General features: G+C 33.5%; 1 protein-coding gene across 2 annotated transcripts in view; it reads right to left on the reverse strand.

The window, feature by feature from the left end:
- The window catches only part of LOC123699517 (thyroid transcription factor 1-like), a 45,385-nt gene that overhangs the window by 15,769 nt on the left and 7,164 nt on the right, over positions 1 to 22,452 (reverse strand). For both annotated transcript variants that reach the window (XM_045646484.1, XM_045646483.1), the window contains exons 2-4: positions 21,204 to 21,403; positions 8,845 to 8,993; positions 6,972 to 7,067 (exon numbers count right to left, since the gene is read on the reverse strand). In XM_045646484.1, coding sequence (XP_045502440.1) covers positions 6,972 to 7,067; positions 8,845 to 8,993; positions 21,204 to 21,403 — 445 coding nt within the window. The remainder of the gene's footprint in view (positions 1 to 6,971; positions 7,068 to 8,844; positions 8,994 to 21,203; positions 21,404 to 22,452) is intronic.

Raw genomic sequence — 22,452 nt, forward strand, 5'->3', positions numbered from 1 at the left:
CACATAAAACTGAAAGGATAGAATAAATTCGATTGCTCAGGCGGGTCACGAGTGGCTGAGTTGGTTAGGCATCCGCCCCGGAATGGCGCGAAGGATGCGGGTTCGAGTCCCGCCTCGTGATCGAATTTTTTCTATTCTTTATAAATTTATATTTATAAAGCATTTGAATGCTATAAAAACCAAAAAATATAAATTCAAGAAAAGGTCGTGTTCCATCGTTACAATATTGTATTCACTGAAAAGTGCTTCATATTGGTTGAGATGGTTGTTAAATCATCTCAATAGATGGCGCGCGGTGTGTCCCTTAAGACACATAAAACTGAAAGGATAGAATAAATTCGATTGCTCAGGCGGGTCACGAGTGGCTGAGTTGGTTAGGCATCCGCCCCGGAATGGCGCGAAGGATGCGGGTTCGAGTCCCGCCTCGTGATCGAATTTTTTCTATTCTTTATAAATTTATATTTATAAAGCATTTGAATGCTATAAAAACCAAAAAATATAAATTCAAGAAAAGGTCGTGTTCCATCGTTACAATATTGTATTCACTGAAAAGTGCTTCATATTGGTTGAGATGGTTGTTAAATCATCTCAATAGATGGCGCGCGGTGTGTCCCTTAAGACACATAAAACTGAAAGGATAGAATAAATTCGATTGCTCAGGCGGGTCACGAGTGGCTGAGTTGGTTAGGCATCCGCCCCGGAATGGCGCGAAGGATGCGGGTTCGAGTCCCGCCTCGTGATCGAATTTTTTCTATTCTTTATAAATTTATATTTATAAAGCATTTGAATGCTATAAAAACCAAAAAATATAAATTCAAGAAAAGGTCGTGTTCCATCGTTACAATATTGTATTCACTGAAAAGTGCTTCATATTGGTTGAGATGGTTGTTAAATCATCTCAATAGATGGCGCGCGGTGTGTCCCTTAAGACACATAAAACTGAAAGGATAGAATAAATTCGATTGCTCAGGCGAGTCACGAGTGGCTGAGTTGGTTAGGCATCCGCCCCGGAATGGCGCGAAGGATGCGGGTTCGAGTCCCGCCTCGTGATCGAATTTTTTCTATTCTTTATAAATTTATAAATGCTTGTTGTATGGGCTCTGAACACATTATGATGTGCTGTTCCAGATGGATCTGGATTTGTGACTTTTGCAATTAATTACGTAACTCCTTTCATTTATCACAATATGTTATATTCATTTAATTGATCTCAAAGATATTCATTATATTTTTGTCATTGTTATGTTGATTTTTGCTTATATTCCATATATGGGTACCTATTCCATATTTGGTTACTCTTTTGTGATTTTGTTTTTTGTGTAAGATTTTAATTTGATTACTGATATATTTGGTTAAAGGCTGTTAATTACTACTTATAGATGTATGACTGATCAGTAAAAACAATAAACTGATTTAATTTATGTGAAGTTTTATTTTTATATCCCAAAAACAAAATGGTATTCCATATTTGGTTACTTTCCTCTACTATTGTCTTTATTACTCAACACTTCAAAAAAATACTTTATCGAGTTTAAACTAACGATGAACGTTAAGTTTTACATTTATTACATAGGTAATATTTCAATTTACAAGACAAATGTGAAAAGTAAATCGTAATAAACATTACCTATTTCAAAATAAATTACGTTCGTTCAAGATTCATTTCAAATAGAAACTATGACATAAGACGCAGGACGCTTGCAAGAGAGATAGATATAATATGTGTCAAAACAAAAACTTTTACTTTTATTTCTATTTATGTGGTATAATTACGACATAATAGTGATAAATATGATCATTATAAATACAAATAGGAATTAACAATATCACGAACACGTGACACAATTAGTATTTTACCGTTCCATATGTGGTCATACATGTTTCAAAACACAAACTTTTTATATTATTTCAATTTATCCGGTATAATTAAGACTTAATAGTGATACTGATACATAATATGATCATTACAAATACAAATAGGAATTAACAATATCACGAATACGTGGCACAACTCAAATTTTACCCATACCACCCGTGGTCATCCTCCTTTCGTTTTCTTTTTGCGCCACAAATTGCCCAACGACCAGTCAATCTGATTCAATAAAACGAAGCAGTTACAGTGTTCTTATTTTTTATTTCCGTTTGTTAACAAGGCATAAAGACATACTCGACATTTAATTATCCTTTCTGGTGAATAAATCTGTCCATCTCGTTTACTGGAATACTTTAAATTGATAGGATTCTTTATTATTTTAGCTTTAGTACCTAATTGGAAACAAAGACAAGGGAATGAATAGTTACTGTTAGCATTATGTTACCCTATCGTGGTAAAGTTTTACTAAACATACTTACCTAATTTAAAATAGGTATATCTGGGGGCACGGTAGTGCCCCCGCCAAGACGAGCCAAGCGAACCAGCGAAGCGCACGGGCACTACCTACCTTTTCTCGAAGCGCTTCGACGTTTTTTTGAACCCTCATAACTTGGGTTTGGATTATGCTAGATCAACAAAATTTTCAGGATATATTGTCAATAGCGGACTTATTGAATATATTAAGTTTTAATTACATTAGCTTTTATACTTCAGATTTTATTTATATCTAAAAAACGCTAATTTCGTCACTGACTCACTGATGATCATCAAAATTCTTAAGGTATTTCCTAATGTCCTAGAAAGCTGAAATTTTGTATGTAAGCTAGTATTAGCACACAAACAACAAAAAAATTATAAAACTTGTAACTTTCATCCCCCAACCCCTTAAACTAGGGGATGGGAGTTTGTATGAGACCTGTAATTTTAAATTAAATTTTGATGACGCTAGAGGTCTAATCTAATAATCTAAAACTTGGTTCCCCTAGATATATAATATATCTATAGGTACTCCTTGTTAAAAAAAAAATTAATCGACATATAAAATTTTGTTACAAACAACTTACAAAAAGAAATGAAATCCCACCAAAAACATTTTCATGTAAAATGTTACCAAGACGAGCCCATATGACTCGCACGGTGAAAAAGTTATCAGATCTCATGTAGAGCCAAGCTTCTAACACTACACGCCCTAACTCTATAAGGCCTAACTTCACAAACTCTACACCTTAGTCAAAATATGTGGCTTGGCCGTTCGTTACTACAAGAACTATTGTATAACACAAAAGTAATGAACAGTGAATTAATTTTTCACCTTACGCCGATGTGAATGTAGCGAAATGGCCAAGCCACATATTTTGACTAAGGTGTAGAGTTTGTGAAGTTAGGCCTTATAGAGTTAGGGCGTGTAGTGTTAGAAGCTTGGCTCTACATGAGATCTGATAACTTTTTCACCGTGCGAGTCATATGGGCTCGTCTTGGTAACATTTTACATGAAAATGTTTTTGGTGGGATTATATATGTACTTATCTTTAATTTTATTAACTTAATAGAAATACAAACTACATAGTAATTTTGTATTATGTAGTTAAAAAATATGTATCTATACCAACCATGGAAACGGTAAAACACGGAAATAGATGATTGATTTCATTTTATTTACAGTAAGTACGTACCTAGTACCTACCATAAATAAAAAGTCTTTATGTTTATTCTTCACCGCGAGGCACAGCTAGTGAGCTGTGCCTCGCGGTGTCACCCGCATTGCTCCGCTCTTTCATAATGTGATGATAGGTATAATATAGCCTATTATTACCTTCCTCGATAAATGGGCTATCTAACACCGAAATAATTTTTCAAATCGGACCAGTAGTTCCTGACATTAGTGCGTTCAAACAAACAAACAAACTCTTCAGCTTTATAATATTACTATAGAGATAATTTCTTATCTGCTGTGTTGCCAGCGCCGATAGTATAATTTGCTAATAATGTAGATCAAATTCACAGAATATGAAACTAATTTCCGATTCCGAATCTAAAATATTAAATATTAAACACAGTTATGAGGTCGGGTCTGCCGTCTGGCAAATGTTTATGACAGATTGGAAGGGTTGCCGACTGACCACTACAGTGGGCTAATTTATGCTGATTATGCAATGGGGGCAATGATTTGCTGTTATTATGGCAACTATTATCCTTTTTTTTGTTGAAAGTAGGTTATAAGTATTTCATAGAATAATAATTATAGATTGTTGTAATATTTGGTCTTCAAATAATATGCGTTGTTACTTCTTTTTATATTACATGATACATATTTTATTTATATTTAAAAGCAATTTGTACGAAATACTGTGTGTCGGAAGTAATTGTCACTTTTTCACGTTACATTGATACAGGTTGGTCATAAAACCTGTCTCCAAATCCCCGTGTGAATTAATTAACAATTAACATTAACAAAGCGTTAGTATAATTACATCACCCCACCGTTGTCTAACTTCACCGTTTGACATTTGACGTTTGTTTTGGCGCGCATTCAAATCGTAAATGGTGTTGACACCCTCAAAATGGAGATTATTCATGGATGTTTGCGGCCTTTGTTGGGGTAGCGCGGCGTTTATGAAATTTATATTGACACGGCCGAGATTATCGGGTCTTTGTTATGAAGGATTTGAATTTCGGTCGCGCGATGTGGGAAATCGGGCCGCGTGCCGGTGACAGATATTAATAACAGCTACCGCGCTCCGACGGAGGTTGTGAACTTGGTTTTGTTCGATAAATAAAACATTATTTCCCACTATTTGTTGAGCCGGATTATTTGATAACGCATCTTAATTATAATTACCATTCTTATAAAGCAATATTTTCAATAAAAATGAGATCATATTTACCTTTTTATACGAAAGGTAACAACATACAAAAAACACCAAAATAAACAAGGTATCCAAGTACCAAATTTGTAGAAAAATATCTAGATATAATCGATTTTACAAGTACGTCGTTGAAATGCCCATAACACTGTTCCGTACAACAAACATCACATTTCAACTCGCAGGCTTCAAAGGAATGTGTTCACTAATTTGAAGACACCACTCGAAAATTTTCAGACAAGGAAAAATATCCAGAATCAAAGCAACCCCAGATTTCGTGTTGTAAGCGATGCGTGAACAAGATCCCAACATAACGAGCTAACCTGAACGCATCTTATGTGTTGCCAACTTTCAAATATTACATTGAAGGAAGTCCATTTTGATTATGTATCTACTATCAATTTACGTTCGAATGTTGTTTACAATATTTGAATTTATAATTGGATTGGACATTTTCAGAGCTTAACAATACTTCAAATGTTTTCTTTTCACATTAATCTCAGACATAATTATTATTTACATACCTAAGTTATTTATTATGAATGAAAAAAGCGTTAGGTTAAATCACTGAACGGTAAAATATTAAAAGGAAAAAAACAGCATTATAAAATGAAAATAAACATGAATATTGAACGTAACGCCCCTATTTAGTTAAAAGATTTGTTTCATATCATAATAATGATGTTCCGATGTAGCGAAAATTCCCTAAGGGTTCTTCCCTGTTGCATAATAAGGACTTATCTACCTACGCATTTTATACTGCAAATATTTTCGTAGGTATATTAGATTTAGGCGCTGAGAGTAAAATTTCAAGGTCGCGTCATGGCAAAACCGTCACGTCATGGAGTAAGCCGATAATTTGGTATCTTTGAATCTAGTCAAATAAGTTTCACTTCTGACACAGGTGCTATAGGCACACACCCTCTTTTTAGTCAGATATAAGTTATTCAATGATTATTTCTGTTAGATATTTTGTACCTATAAGACCTGTAGGTACCTACAATGTTTGTAGGTAGGTATTCTAAAACATTATCTTGACTTCTTGTTTTTATACTTTACTTATATAACTTACAAATAGCTGACGAGTAAGACCATACCTAATTTTAATATTGTAATTGAAAACTTACCTATATTAGCAAATTAATTAATTCAAAAATAACAAACGTATTTAAATTCGCCTTTCTAACTATACTTAGTTCATTGTTTCTGCCAATAAAAATGTCGTGTCAATTGACATAACGGTGTTGCCAACACTGGTTTCCCAAGTTCCGCGCCCGCGGCACCCCATACGCTATCTGTGCCCGAGGCGTTTGTGTTCGCCCTTGTAGGCGTTTTGTTATATCGATGTTTTGTATCGCGTAATTGGAGCCGCGGGCGTTATCAAAGCGATTGTAATGTGATTTATGTTGTCTGTCTGTTGCACCCTCGTGGTTGTGACAAATTGTGCGAAAACAAATTAGTTGCGTTGTCAGGGTGTAGGTGGATTAGATGATGATTAGATGATAGACTATTTAGAATAATGTTTATAACGTTTCAGGTGTTTTGAATGTTAATTGCAATCGAGTTGAATTAAAAATAAATAAATATTTCGGGACATTAATACAAATAAATATTATCTACAATCGGTAAAAAGTTATACATTTACCCCAAATAAATAAAACTGTTCTTTGTTTGAATTTTGAATTTTTCCTATAAATTACATTGAGCTATTATTACTACGTACCTAAATGAATAAATTTTCATCGCAACATCTTGCTTCATCTTTTATTTTTTTAAATGAAAAGTTTTCTAAAACGAGAAACAAAACTTTTCTAATAACATTTTGGCCGTGCATTTGAGAGTTTTCAATTAACGAACATTTTCCATAAACAATTTCCTAGAAGGTAGGTAAATAATAAATATATTTCATCCTCTAAATTAGATACGATCAAGGATACGATATTCTCGCTCGCAAATAATTGTCAGTGATATAGAATAATGTTATAAACAGCAAATAAACTCATATTATACAACATCTATTGATAGTAGGTATGGTTACTGTATATACGGTATGAAAACTTGCATAATTCATAATTTTAACAATTCTTCTATTAATATTAATAGAAGGTACAAGATATCTAGGATATGACAACATACATAATATCTGATCCACCTGTTAATAAAACTAAACCAAACACGCAAAACCAATGACGTCACGCACTCAGAGGTCAAGCTCCCTGATCGATATCACTCACCTGAGTGGGTGTGAGGTGGATGAGTGACGCGAGGTGCTCCCTCTCGGGCGCCGACAGGTACTTCTGCTGCTTAAACCGCCTCTCCAATTCGTAAACCTGCGCAAAATATAATAATGAAAAAACTAATTTTGCTTACGCGTTTTAAGGGATGTTCAATGGTGCTGAATTTGAATTTTTTTTTTATAATTGAACGGTAAATTCTTTATGAATTATGACTAGATCAGTTTTTTTGTAAATAATTAACTCAATTTTAGTACTTAGGTCCATAATATATGGGCGCAACATACGACAAGAGACACATTGAAATCTTTTCAGTTATCATTCGATATGTGTAATACGTTTTACACTACCAAATGATTTAAATTTTGAAGATTAAATTATTTAAAAATGTTAATTATTATTAATATAAAATACCTAATAGTTATTTATTATTAACACGGACCTATAAAAGGTGCAAATTTCAGTACCTATGTATGTATTGTATTGCATTGACGTTATAGTAGATACCTATTGACTATTGATCCGAAATACAATTCATTTTAAATAAAGTTAACGCTCGCAATTCGTTGTTAGAAAATCTCTTAACCCATTACTCCACAATCGTAATCGCAAATGATTCCACAACACTACAAACCTACCTAAATGTAGGTAGATATTTTGTAGGTGGCAACACGTCACCCCACTGGAAGCGGGAACGCGGGCAACATTCAGGGAAGAGAATTAATTACACGAAATATAGTATATCTTTGAAGAGGCGTGGCTTGCGGTAGAGGGTGGGGAAATTAAACTGACTTAACGCAATTTGAAGGCAACACTGAATATTATATTACTCGCTTTATATTCTATTGTCTCTGGTTCTCGTTTTAATAATGTAAATTGGTACAAATGCTTGTTACGTAGGTATATAACGACATTCTATGTGAACTTTCGTGGCAAATTGTTTATAATATTGTTGTTATGCATATTTTCGAGCTGTTGAAATTGACCAAAATGTTATCAGGTTCACAAATACGAAAATTGAAAGTAAATAATGCATATTGTCTAGCATTACACTCGATAGATATGACGCAAACTTCCCCTCACATAAAGATGGCTATTAACTGCACGATTATAACCTTATGCGACAATTCGTTACTGTTTTTATAGCCGTGACACGCTCCATCCCACACATTTGCTGAATTTTCAAAGTAATAACATAAGTATTTGGCACGAATACCTATTACACGAATTTATACATTTTATTGAACGTAAATAATTCATTCGTTATTAGGTACCTAGGTACCTATTTCTACTAAGTACTTATGTATCTACGTCTACCTATGTTTTAAATCAAAACAATAAAATTATCACGGAATGCATGTTCAATATCACAAAATACATAATTCCTAAAAATGCTTATAAAAAAAAACATTCTCAGACTAGAATAAACAAAACCATGAGTATCTAATTGTTTTGTTTATAAATTTAAGTAAGTATTCTGTTTTCCATATAAAATTACTTCACGAAGAAATAACACCTAACTCTATTGCTTTTTGTCAAATCTAACGGCGGATTTTGCATGTTCAAATTCAAATTCAAATATTTTATTCCATGAACATGGGTACAATACGAGGTGTTATACAATAATGAGGTCCAGCCATATCCTACACGTAAAGGCATAAGGAATTACAATTAATAATTTAATCCTAAAGTTCGTTATTAAATATTAAATTATCAAATTCATTAATAAAAAAATAAAAATAAAATGTTAGTAGATTCATTTAGCTTGAGAGCCACCTGTAACATGTAGCCTAAAATCCACAAGCGCACTCTAACAATCATAAGCCCTCTAATCTCGTCTTCGTGACGTCACCAAGTGCAAAAATAACCTCACCTGAGCTTGCGTGAACAGCACTCTCCGCTTGCGTCTCTGGGCCAGAGGGAACTGCATGGGCTTCGCGTCCGGCCCCGCGCACGCCGCAAGCCCGCCCATATTGTTCACATGCCCCATGCCCCCGGAGGTGGACGTCATCAGCCTGGAAACTAAAGCAGCCGCTCAGGTACGCAAACTTTTTTTGGTAACTATTTTTGCTGTGGAAAAGCTAACGAAAGGAAAGTTGACTAAGATAAGACATATAATATGTACTTCAAATCTGTTTCTCTGATTGATTTTATACACTGACAATGTTATCAGCATTCTGTACCTAGTTTAATTGTTTCTTTATAATCTCCACATAAACTACTTCAACCAACTTAAACCATAATAACCTATATCTAATGCAGCAGTCAACCATGATTACACTGAATCGGTAATGTAATAGCAAAAAAAATAATAAATTGCACTATTTTTAACCCTATCTAGTAGTAGATACTTATAACTTCTGTTCTATAACGTAAACCAGTTTTCATAAAAAGTATGTAATTAATAAATAGGTACCTATCTATGCATATTGCAAACGCAACGCACAGTCAAAGAATTAATTATGCTAACATTTTAAAACTTTTAGCGAATTTATAAAAAAATACATTTTAATTAAAGACTTCATCCTAGTAATTGGAAAATGAAAAAATAATTAACACGGTCGGTAGAAATTAATATTGTCGCGTGGCAACATTTAAATGCTCCGCCATTTTTTATAATGACACTAGAGTGTCTTCCCGCTATTTTTCTATTACTAGGTATCCTTTTTTAATTCGATGTCATAATAAGTTTTTAATAATGTTGTACTGTATAGAAAATAATATGTATTTTGAATAAGTATTTTTAAATGTTTAAAGCTAATCGATAAAGGTTGACGGCCTTTTAATACAATAGGTACGTATAGGCAGGTTCAGCTACCTGCATAGATACTTTATTATACGCAAACATTATTATAAAAAAAAAAAATTATCGGTCGAGTGCATACCTACGTCTTATTCTCAATACATAATAATATTATGTATAATGCATGATACTAGTTGGACGGCTAAAAAGTACCTATTGTTTACCTACATGAACCAAAAAGCAAGAAATTCCAGGTATGTGTAACCTTGTATTTTCATCAAGTCTTATCTAATTTACATATCTAATCTTCTATATATAAAACTCAAAGGTGACTGGTATAGTGATCTATCAACACACAGACCAAACCACTTCACGTATCGGGCCGAAATTTGGCATGCAGGTAGATGTCATAACGTAGGCGTCCCCTAAGAAAGGATTTCCCGAAATTCTTGCGGGAACGGGGAAAAACGGGGATGCACGTACAAAGTCGTGGGCGGAAGCTAGTGTATACCTAATACGTATTAGGTACCTACCTCATATTAAGATTGATAGATAGGTATTGCAATTCAAGTGACTTTTAACCAACAATTCTTATGGTTAGAACCAACTTTGTTACAAGCTCATCTTATAAGTATAAAAATAGGTAATATTTGTAACACGTGCATGATATATGATATATCGGCAAATATAAAATAATAGGTATTAATTAACACTTTGTCCATTATTTACTTACTTACTTACTTATTATTACCTAATGATTGTAAAACATAAGATATTTCGCTAAAATATTTTGTAATGAATAACAGCTTAATTATAAAGTTCTGCGATATTATTCCCAGTTAATAATTGCTGTTTCTATAAATTTCAAATATTATTTTGTAAACACGAAGATTATTCTATTCTGATGGTGATTGGTGATGTTTTTATTATAGTAATAAATAATAATTTTCCGATCCGTCCATCCGACGGCTACAGCCTTCAAGATACACACTGTTGTAAGGAGATATACTTACAATAATAAATATGTGACTAATAATAATTAAATTAGTAGTGACTGCTGTCGAATTATTGTATCTTTTTGGTAGTTTAATGGTACTAGCTTCCGCCCGCGACTCCGTCCGCGCGGAAAAATTAAGAAAAATTAAGATTTTTTTATAAGTACGTATTTTTCCGGGATAAAAAGTATCCTATTTTATGCCCAGGATAATAAGGTATAATTATACCAAGTTTCATCGAAATCGAACCTTTAGTTTTCACGTGATGCCTGAACATACAGACAGACAGACAGACAGACAGACAGACAAAAATTTTTTTAATCACATATTTGGGTTTGGTATCGATCCACTAACACCCCCTGCTATTTATTTTTTCAATATTTTCAATGTACAGAATTGACCCTTCTACAGATTTATTATATGTATAGAAGATGCAGTACCTATCTACGGTTTGCGATATTATTACCCGTTTCATAGGTACTTATGTAGTTATTTAGGGAAGTATTATGTTATCATAATCGATTTTTTGTAAGTTTCATTGATGACTGTATATTCCATATAAACTATAATATAATTTTGAATAATTATTAAGTCCAGTACCTAAGCCATTTGGCTACAGCAGTTCCTAACTTCCTAGGGTCCTTAACCAAATAATATCGAAGTAGGTACCTAGCCTACCTACTTCGATAGAAACAATTGCAAATGTAGATATTACCATAATTTTTGCACATTCATGAAACGTATATTTAAATGTGATTCTAACAGTCTAACTAAATATTCATAGAACACCCAAAACAATCGAATATGTGAGATATCATAATAATTCGTCACGATCTCACACACTAAATATTTGTTAGGTATCTGTGCCGAATCGTTGTAAAAGGAACGTGAAAATAATAAAATTCCGTTTTACATATTTGCTAAACGGATCTAATATTATTTTATTGTAACGTCGAAACGCGCACGGCAGCAATATTCCACACATTATGCTCCGACGAATTCAACTCTCATTCTATTTACACAACACTCAAGCATCGAAAAGGGTCTTTTCAATATCAATAAAATATAACTCCCCATTCTGTCTTACGTCATTGTTCGACCACGGCTGTTTTGGCTGTATAGAATGTTATCTGTGCATCGAACTTTTTACTCTGTGGAACTTTTGTTGAAACGTCAATGAAGCAGCGGACATTTTGTTATCGTTGGCGATCTTTTTTAATGGATATTTAATTGAATTTGTATAGAACGAGGTTGGTTAAATCGTTAAATGATACGTAAACGGATGTTTACAAACATTTAAATTGATATTATGAACACCGGTTTACTCAAAAACGAAAAAAAGGAAATCACAGAACTGTATCAACAAAACTAAATTAAAATAATGCGAAATACCTTCCTAGTTGTACGTCGCTTTCATTGGAAAGACAATAGCTTTTCGTAAATTAAAACTTTGATTCTAGCAAAAGAATGCAATATTCCATTATTTTAATTCAAAGAACCTTTATTCCTCATTTACTAGCTTGTTTTGTTCGTTATAACGAACTAATCAAGTACACATTCAATACTTGAATTGTGGTCAAATTGTTGAGGTAAATTTAGTTCAATAGGTTGTAAAAGTTCATCTATAATTATTTCCATTAATCGCAAAATTTCATTTTTACAAATCTCAATATCTTCATCTTCGAATGCAACATCTAAATAGAAAGAGTCCTGATTTGCTATTCCTAATTTTAATAAACCACGTATTATAAAATGCCCAGAACCTTCTCAAATCAAATGCACCTCGAATCAAATTTACTCCCTAACCATGATATAACAAGTATTCAGTTTATTCGTCTGTCGTCACCTCCAGAGTGGCTCGGACAGTTCGGGTCCAATCTTGTTTTCATAACAAATAGATCTGTAATTGGAATGGGGTCGGACAGGGGTCTGTGCACTGACAACTAGGTATATTTTTTTTGGATATCATCCTAACGTTATATTATGGTCCATATAAGGAAAAGCTGCATAGGTAACATTGTAGGATTTTAAAAGCACTTAGAAAAAGCCTAGGTATACTTTCTAGGTCCATCTTTGTTCCTCATCAAAATTCCTTTTTCGCTGATTTTTGAAAGCCTAACAGACACGGACCGCGGACGAAGTTACTTTGAAATTTGCATGTAGGGGTATGGTAGGTACCTACTAAGGAATAAGAATTATCAATAACAATTAATTTAAAATTTATGACCGCTTGGCGCTTTCACAGTTTCCTGAAATGTTCCGTTTCGCTTGTCAGTATCACAAAAAGTGTAGGTATATCTTGGTATGAACAACGTCTAAAAATTAAAACAGCCTATCAAGAACAAGCCAAAGATAGTGAAATTGTTTGATAGTTTTAAATCTCTTCCAATTAAAGCGTAAAATAAATACAACAAAGCGAATTATCACAATAAAATACGAAGTCACGTCAGAGCCACTGCTGTGGGGCGACTGACTAATTTCACGGCGATTGGTCACTGATATCAAATGCACTCTTGGACACCCTCTAGCAAGCCTCTAGCGTGATTTAATCGTTATGCGTAATGGATAATTAGTTTTAGTAGCCCTTGTTTGGAATTTTTAGTTGTTCGAGTTATCTGTTTGATGTTTTTGTTAGATTGATCATCATTAAATCGTGATCGTTGGTTGGTGGTTTGGTTCGATTTGACCTACTGACTTATTTGCGTTTAGTATAGTACTTACCTATGCGTAGTAAGTAATAACTAGTATGCAATGATTATAAAGAAAAAACAAATTCAAGCATTTATCTTCTTTAATATATATAAATCTCGTGTCACAATGTTTGTCCTCAATGGACTCCTAAACCACTTAACCGATTCTAATAAAATTCGCACACCATGTGCAGTTCGATCCAACTTGAGAGATAGGATAGGTTTTATCCCGGAAATCCCTTGGGAACGGGAACTATGTGGATTTTTCTTTGAAAACGCGGGCGAAGCCGCGGGCGGAAAGCTAGTTTAATAAATAAATTCCTTCTAGAAGCACTATTGAATTGTCATCATATTTTTACTAATCTAAGTTTTTAACATTTACGACCGATTCGGAAGGTAGTATCTATGGAGAAGAACCGGCAAGAAACTCCATAGTTGCTCTTTTAAAATCATGTCAACTTTAGTACCTAAGTTCAGGGATTAATTTTACCTAATGGCATCGGATGGAACCGGGTCCGACGGCAAGTTTTAGTAGGTACCTACCTATATGCACGTCAAACGAATTTCATACGCTCTCCAATAAATAATAATAATTACAAAACTCTATCCTATATCAAATGTACCACAAACGACATAGTGTCAAATACTGCATCTTTAATATAAGTAACCACTTGAACGTGACAAGCTGAGCTCCCGGCTTCGCCTAATATTGACCTACAGCTAATGGGCGTCGGAAAGTTGTCAGCTGACTCATATCATTTGATTAGATCATTGGGGAGAGTTGATAGGGCTTCTATCTGATTTCACACTTTGTAAGATGCAACCTTGACTTCGAAAGAAGTTATCATAAATCAGGTATTCTTAAATCTCGAGAAAATAAAGTAGCTTGTTGTAAATGTCATTTTGTAACATTTCCTTTTTATAAAACTTTTATTTTGAATTGGGTAAAGAACGTCAAATTTTTTAATGCAAAATTTAGTTCATTTTACTGTAGGTATACCTACTGTTTAGTGTATTGTTTGCATTATTGACAAATAATGTGACTCGCATAATGTGATGGTGAAAATGTAAATACTAAAAAATAATCTAATGGTATATTCTGATGCATCTATTTCTAACAACGCACTTAAATGTTAGACTACCTGGATAAAGTATCACACATGCATGATTATCGTTTAACAAAATATGCAATTACTTATAAAAATAACCGAATTGCCCTCATAAAATGCATGGATCGAGTGTTACCCGCTGGGGGAGTGAAACACAATACATCTATTATTCCCCATGTTTGCTCACGCACAATTTGCCAGACACGTTTGTTTAACTGGCAACATTCGGACACATTATCGGGGGCTGATTTTAATACGATTAGATCGGATGCTCACGTTTTTTGCAAATTACTGTCATATAAATAGACTAGCTTACCGCCCGTGGCTTCACCCGCTTTGTCTAAAACCTAATAACTAATAAGTTACATAGGTACTAAAACCTTCGTCTTGATTCTCTCTCTTTAAAAGAAAATCACATCAAAATCCGTTGCGTAGTTTAAAGATTCAATTTAAGCATATAAAGGAACATAGGGACAGAGAAAGCGACTTTGTTTCATACTATGTAGTGATCTATATATCTATCATATTATTAAACCGGAGGATATCAATTATTGTTGTAATTAAAAATATTGGTAACAATGCAAGGCCTGTTGACTATTTACTAATGGTTTATGATGTTTAGTACCCTGTACCATTCTTTCCAAGTTTGTAGGCTAACATATTAAGCTTTAAAAATTAAACCGCAACGTCACTAGTTTTACTCAGCAATTGAGGAAAACAAAATTCATAAATTATATCGCCACATTATATTAAATTAAATACAAAAATAGGGCGAGGAATGGAACGGTAAACATTCGGACTATTCCCTCAGTGTAGCCCGCAAAGATAAACTGCGTTCGTCTGCGTCTGACGTGTCCACTCTAACCGCGCCTACACCGCAACTAAGTATGTCACACATTTTATTTTTTCCTCTGGCAATTTTAATCTCAACTAGCCGAGGCGTGTGTCCGACGCTTTGATATATGGCAATACTACAGGTAAAGTTAAATTGGTCCAGATTTAATTTCAAATGTTTTAAAAATCGTTTTTAACGCTTTTATCCTAGGGGTGATTTTAATTGTCACAAATAAATATTAAAAATTTCGCGAATGTGATTATTTATTTAGTTAAATGTTTCTAAGTTTAAAACGCTTTTACGTACATCTTCTAAGTTATAATCAGCTGAAGACTCTGAGCTGAGCACTCTGAAGACTTATTACATAATTAAAATAAATATCAACCTAAATAACTATCAAAATTTCACTTGATTTTTTAGTGTTACACAACACATTGGTTACGTTAGTGTCAGTACAATCATTCACCGATATTTAGGTGTCGACATCCGATACAAGGATCGTTAGAAGTATCTCGAGTGGAGAGCGTTGTATTTGCCCAACTATATTTCACATGCATCGCATTACAGAATAATTTTACCCGGAGCCTTCGACTGCATCGACCTCTAGTTATTTGCGGACGTGAGGCCTCATGTTTACTCAGCCAAGACTCTAGTGGTGGACAAACATAGGACGGATCGTTCGGAATTGCTTATTTTGTCTCTGCCTACACGACTCCCATAAACAGGTACCGGGCGCGGTCCGGCGTGCCGCAGGGAAGCGCTCTCGGACCGCCGGGTTAAACAATTCGAGTAGTAATAATTCGGTGGACGGTATTCGAGCGCTTGTTTTTTTGTTAGCTCTGGCTTACCGTTCTAATCTTCGGATAAGTGGGAGCTGAGTATGATGTTTGTTTTTATCACCTCATTGTTGTTCGCGTTATAGTCAAAATGATTTTATGAGGTGTTATTGACTAACGATTTGCATACAGAGAGTTCGTAAGTATTTGATTAACGCACGCGTAGTGAATACGAGGCTCATTTAATTTTTAGCGAATACAAACTATAAATAGAAATTAGACATCGTAAATACCTACTCAATTATTAATAAATTTGGAATCGGAAAGTACCTATAGCTTTTAATAGGTAGGTACCCTCGTTTATTGATTACAATAAATGGATCTAGCGAAGCTTTTATCCTAATACATTATCAACAAAATTCCAGCAAAAATAATAAAGCCAAAATTACAAATAGATAACAATAAAAAAAATCCAAGTCAGCAAAAAGGTTTCGTAACCTTATTCATATATCATTGTAGGTAGGTACCTAATGACCTGACTTTGAGTCATTACGTAAAATAATCAACTTGAAGAAACTTAAAGTGTTTGTTCTGACGATAGTCTCAGAATTATTAAACAAACAAAATACTTTATAGCTAATATTTATATATGTCTCGTAATGTTATAGGCGTAATAAACAACGGTGTTTTGGTAACGCTGTACAGATAATTAATATCTAATTTGATTGGCAGATAGAAAACAGACTATAAACATTATTTCAGACCCTTCAGTTTGTAATATCTAAGGTAATATCACGCTTGTAAATTGTTAGTCTGCTTGTATCAAAAGTAATTTGTGATATTATTTAGTTCATAGGAAATTATAACCTTCAAAATAATATTTGCATAATAGTGTATATCCAGTTCATATTTTTATGCATTCTTTAGATAAATAACTAGATATCCATAGCCATGACAACAGATAGAATATACGTAATTTTTTTGATCGATTGGATGAAATCGCTCAGGAGCCATTGTATCTTTAACATTTAAGTTCTTCACTATCACTAGGACATACTTAGTATAAAACAAAGTCGCATTTAATTTATTAGGTTTGAGACAAAGCGGGCGAAGCCGCGAGCGGTAAGCTGTAAATCATATATATACCTAGACCGCTCTATTTCTCTGTATGTGTAAAGAGTACGTATTCATTCTAGTATCATATTCTATTAAGGATTTATATTTTATTAGTTATAGAACACAAGTTCACAGCGGTCAATGGCCATAAACGGCTTTTTCTTGAATAACCTTAAAAACTTATTACATTTGAGAATCATCTAATTACGACCCTTACTGTTCGGACCTTACCTAAGATTATTGTTTGTATAAGTGTATTTGAACTTTCTCTGGCTACTGGTGCTCTGTACAATTAAATTTAGATTAAGTTTCGACTTGTTTGAGATGTATTGAGTTCGGCCATCTTGAATTCGGTTTTGAGTGGTGAGTAATAATTGATTTGTCAAGTTATTATTGATTTGTGTAAATACATCACGGTTTATACATAATTTTATAATAACAGAATAAACAAATGAACCGGAATATTCGTGTATTGTTTAGGTCATGTCCAATTTTAATACAAGTTATTTGTACCTAGTCTATCCACTTTGTTAATGCTTCTTAAATTTTAAGAACACAATAAATATTTGGTATTTATGTAACCTACCTATATAATAATCAAACGAGTGAACTGATTTCTGAAAATTTTAACGATGTAGAGACAGAAATGACTACTTGGAAATTAGGACAGGATAGACTAAGTATTTATCATTGTAAAAATAATAATTAAAAATGTTGAAATACCTACGAAATTGAAAATGATTTCACAGCTGATAAATAACGTTGAGTAGGTAACGCAAGGAAAACCATAAGAGAAAAGTTCATAACAAATAGTATAAAAATATGTAGGTATCATCACTATGTGAAAATTTAAAGAAAATCTCTACGATGAATTATAACTTCATAAGTGGGTACTAGACAGTCAGAAAAGCATGAAGCTAAAAGTTTTCTTAATGAAACTCATTCCATCTTATTCCGCGAAGGTTTTTGTAAATGTTTATCTTTTAAAACAACAACTTCATCTTTATACCTATTCTGATTTGGGTAGACCATGAACGGTAAACGTCATATGATTAAGTAGTAGGCGAAATGAATTATAATATTTTAACTTCACTGGTTTTTAACTTTCTGAAAAACGACTACCTAGGTACCTACTTAGTTTTTTTTCAACAGTATTTTTAATAGAAATTTCAAGGTCGCGTCATGGCAATACTGTGGCAATACCGTCAAATCATGGAATAAGGCGATGGTTTTGGTCACTTTAAAACTTGCCAAAGAAGTTTCACTTCTGACACGTGTGCTCGGCACACACGTTCTTTTTTCAACTCATCTGTAGGAGATAAGATAGGTAAGTATGTACCTATGTAATGATAAATTGCATAAAATCAAGTAGGTTTCATACAAAAAAAGAAACAAAACACCGTCGGGTCTCAATGTATCAATTAGATGAATGCCATGCCACCTGTACCCACTGAGCGCAGTTATATCAAATTACGATCAAAGAATAAAGAATAGATGTGGCATCAAGCATTTATTATAAAGTTACCGCGCCATTATAAGGATAGAGGTTAAAAAATATAATATATAAATAACATAGAATAAATATACATTATTTATTCTATGTTATTTAGATATTATGTTCCTTTGTACCTACTGGTTCTACTTTTATCCATATCAAATCACTTAACACAAAATATTTACGTTTTTATTTAGATCAGAGGTTCTCATATCAAAATTGTTTGTTAAGAACTTAGTATGACTTTTCCTTTTTCCTAACTGAAATTAATTTGGCTTATCAAGTGAATAGAAGTCTAGTATATTTAAGATTTTCTGAGAGCGCTTTTAGGCCAAATATTTTCTCAATAGTTTAACATTAATACGGTCTATTTATTAGGTATTAGTAATGACGATAGGCCGATTTATATATTTGGTGTGGTTTGTTGAACCTTTACTTATTGAAAGCAAATAATACCTAGGTATATTGATTTTGACACTTCATCGATTAGGCATTCTCTTTATACATATGAACACTAGAATTAACTCGCGGCTTTGTTCGCGTACAATCTTTGTTATCTTCACAATTACCTAGAATATATTCTACTATACTTTATGCTCCGTTTTTTAAAAAGCTTTCGTGACCTTAAATCTTTATTTCAATGAAGCAGCGGTGAAAAGTTATAAAAAATGAAACATTGAGATTTAATTAAAATGTTTGTATTGCTACATCTACGGAATGGCTAGTCTAAGGTTACAAAGTCGCTGTGATGGAAGCTCCGCACGTAGTATTTTAATGCTTAATGGTGTTTGCTTAAAGGTAAGCCGCAATTTGAGACATTTATTTTGTTAAATACCGTACGCTGTATGCGTCATTTAAGATTATATCGAGAACTTGAAAATGCTTTAAATAATTTAAATCTCTATTTAACAAAAAATTAATAAACTCTCGGAGGGTTTTTGTCAAAATTTCAAATTAATAAATTCTTGGAAGTTTTTGTCAAAATAAGGCAGATAGTAAGATGCTTGTAGCTCTAATGTTACCTATGCCAAATTTATATACCTAGATATAATTTTCATGCAACCTAGTGTCTGCTTGTATAATCTTTTCCAAGAATTATAAAAATTTGACAAATTTTAGGTGCCTTATGGCACAGATAAGATACCTACTAGCTAATGGGGAAAATCATTTGTATTACCAATTCTCTGAACTGCGTCATGCGGTAAAATATCTAGAACTTTAACGATAGTAAAGAAAATCTAGACATTTGTTTTATTGGAAACCGGTACCGACGTGCGTCATCGACGGAAAAAGCTTGACCGTGAAAGAGAAGTCATAATGAGAGAGGATTTTTTGTATTTTTATATTTACCCACAATATTATAGTAGATAGATATTATAGTAGTAGTACCTATGTAATAAAATCTAGATAATTTAAACCCGTATTAAATTAAGTATTTGGGCCGTTAGAAATGTTTTAGGATTTCAACTATCCCTCCAACAAAAAGACCTCCTAATAAATGCATTTTATTTAACCTTGAACCCGTTTAGTAGTAGTAGTAGGTACCTAGAGGTACATTATTTGCAATAATCTTATCCCATATTAATTTTATCAGGTAACATTTTAATAATCTCTTTTCTATCGCGTTTCACGTTCCGTTTTTAAATTATATCTATTATGTCATTACCAGCCAGCAACAGCAGGCAGCAAAAAAGAAAAAAGTTCAAAAAAAAAAAATTTAAATGCAGAACGTGCTTTATTAGTCTCACATCGCAACAAAATACGATATGACGTGTGATTACAGAAGCGTGGAGCCTCTCCGTGCGCGCGCATTTATTGACGCGGCGCCATTTTGCGTGGACAGGGAGGCGAGTAGCGAAAATTAATTTCATTATTTCATTAATTTTCGGTGTTGTCTTTTGTAATGTAATTAATGGTGCCATTATAATGAACAATGTTAAATGTATATCTTCTTGGATAGGGTAGGCAAATTGATAATTTTACAGTTTGTTTTTTTTGTTTTAATATTTTTTTAATTAAATTGTTCGACATTTTGATACCTTAAGAAACAAGAACCTTAGGTACTACCTACTACATATCGTGATTTTTTATATTATTTACATAGGTAGTTAGACTGTTTTTGTTCCAAATTTATTTAGTTAATAGATATCTAAACATAGGTAACCACTAACCATGTAACTATGTACCTATTAATTATAATTTTTAGATATCTGCCTATGTCCTGCTATGAGAAGGTACAGAATGCCCGTATGGTAATTTGCTTATTCGGTATTCCCATAAAGACAAAACATATAGGTAGGTAAGTAAACAATTTATGATCCTAACCCATATCTTTTACCCCATATTTTCGTTATAAAAGTCTAATACACAAAATAATCTATACTAACTTCCGTCCTAGACCTGTTATTCATATACACCTAAAAAATGTCACGTGTCAAAAAAATACATCTATGAAAAAAGAATACCGACTCACTGGCAAACCTGGGGTCATTGGACGCTGGGTACCAGCTCGCGCCCCGCATGTCCCCGTAGTGGGGCAGGTCCGCGGGGGCGCAGCCGTAGCCTTGCACGGGCGCGCCCCCATACAGCGGCACGGCGTAGGGGTTCGCAGCCATCCCGCACGAGGCTGCTGGCCCCAGCGGCGAGTTGATGCTGCTACCCGATGAGTTTGATCTGGAAGAAATTGTGGGTTAGAATGTGGTATTGATTGTTTTCTGGTAGCTGCAACCATGGACCATAACTATACAGTGTGCAGAGACTCAAATGAAAATGAGCGATCTTTCCATTCAATCCTATCCAATCAATTTCACGTTCACGTAACTAGCTCAGGTATTATCAAATCTAGTACCTAATATACTGCATGGGAACCCTGCTACTTCCATATTATTAAGTCTAAGTTATCATAATACAATTAGAAGACTGCAAATTTATTTAAAATCGTAAAGTTTAATGTCTTCGGCTCAGCAATATGGTTATTGGCTAGGTAGATAAGATCTTACATGCAGTTCATAGTCGCGTAAGCCATTTCTTTATAATAAATTACTTGACAATAAATAGATATTGATTTGATGAAGGCTTTCGACACTATCACTTTTGCCATTTCGCAAACTTATAATATGACAATCAACACAGTCAAACTCTACGGTCATTTTAAGTGTACCACAGGGCAGTGTATTGGGATCTACATTATTCCTGTGCTATATTAATGAACTAGCGGTCCACCCTGGCTTCGCCCGTGGTACATATTTTGCAATAAAGTGTAGCCTATGTTCTTTCTCAGGGTCTAAAGATTGTCTTTGCCAAATTTAATCAAAATCGGTTGAGAGCTTTATGCGTGAAAACCATAGGTACATACATAATTACAATATTTTCCTTTAGTACAGAAGTATGGATAATGACTTATTTTTAAGTACATAACTGCAACATGTTGAAGTTAGTAGGAAAGTAGTCATAAAAAAATCCATTCAAGATTGTTTCATTTTGATTTGAGTAGGTATAGGTAGATAAATTATTTTATAGACAGGCCATTTATCTTGGCTATTCACTTGTTAAAATCATTAGTAGGTAGGTAGTTAGTTTTTCAAAGTTGGCATATCAAACGTGAACCCACATTATTTTTAAAGTTTTAAATGAAAAATGGATAAAGCTTGAGTTGCGATCTCATAACATACTCGTAGTAAAAATGGAAACAAATATAGATTTTAAAGTAATAATAGGGCTAT

This window comes from Colias croceus, chromosome 18 (assembly GCF_905220415.1).
Source record: "Colias croceus chromosome 18, ilColCroc2.1".
NCBI classification, from domain to species: domain Eukaryota; kingdom Metazoa; phylum Arthropoda; class Insecta; order Lepidoptera; family Pieridae; genus Colias; species Colias croceus.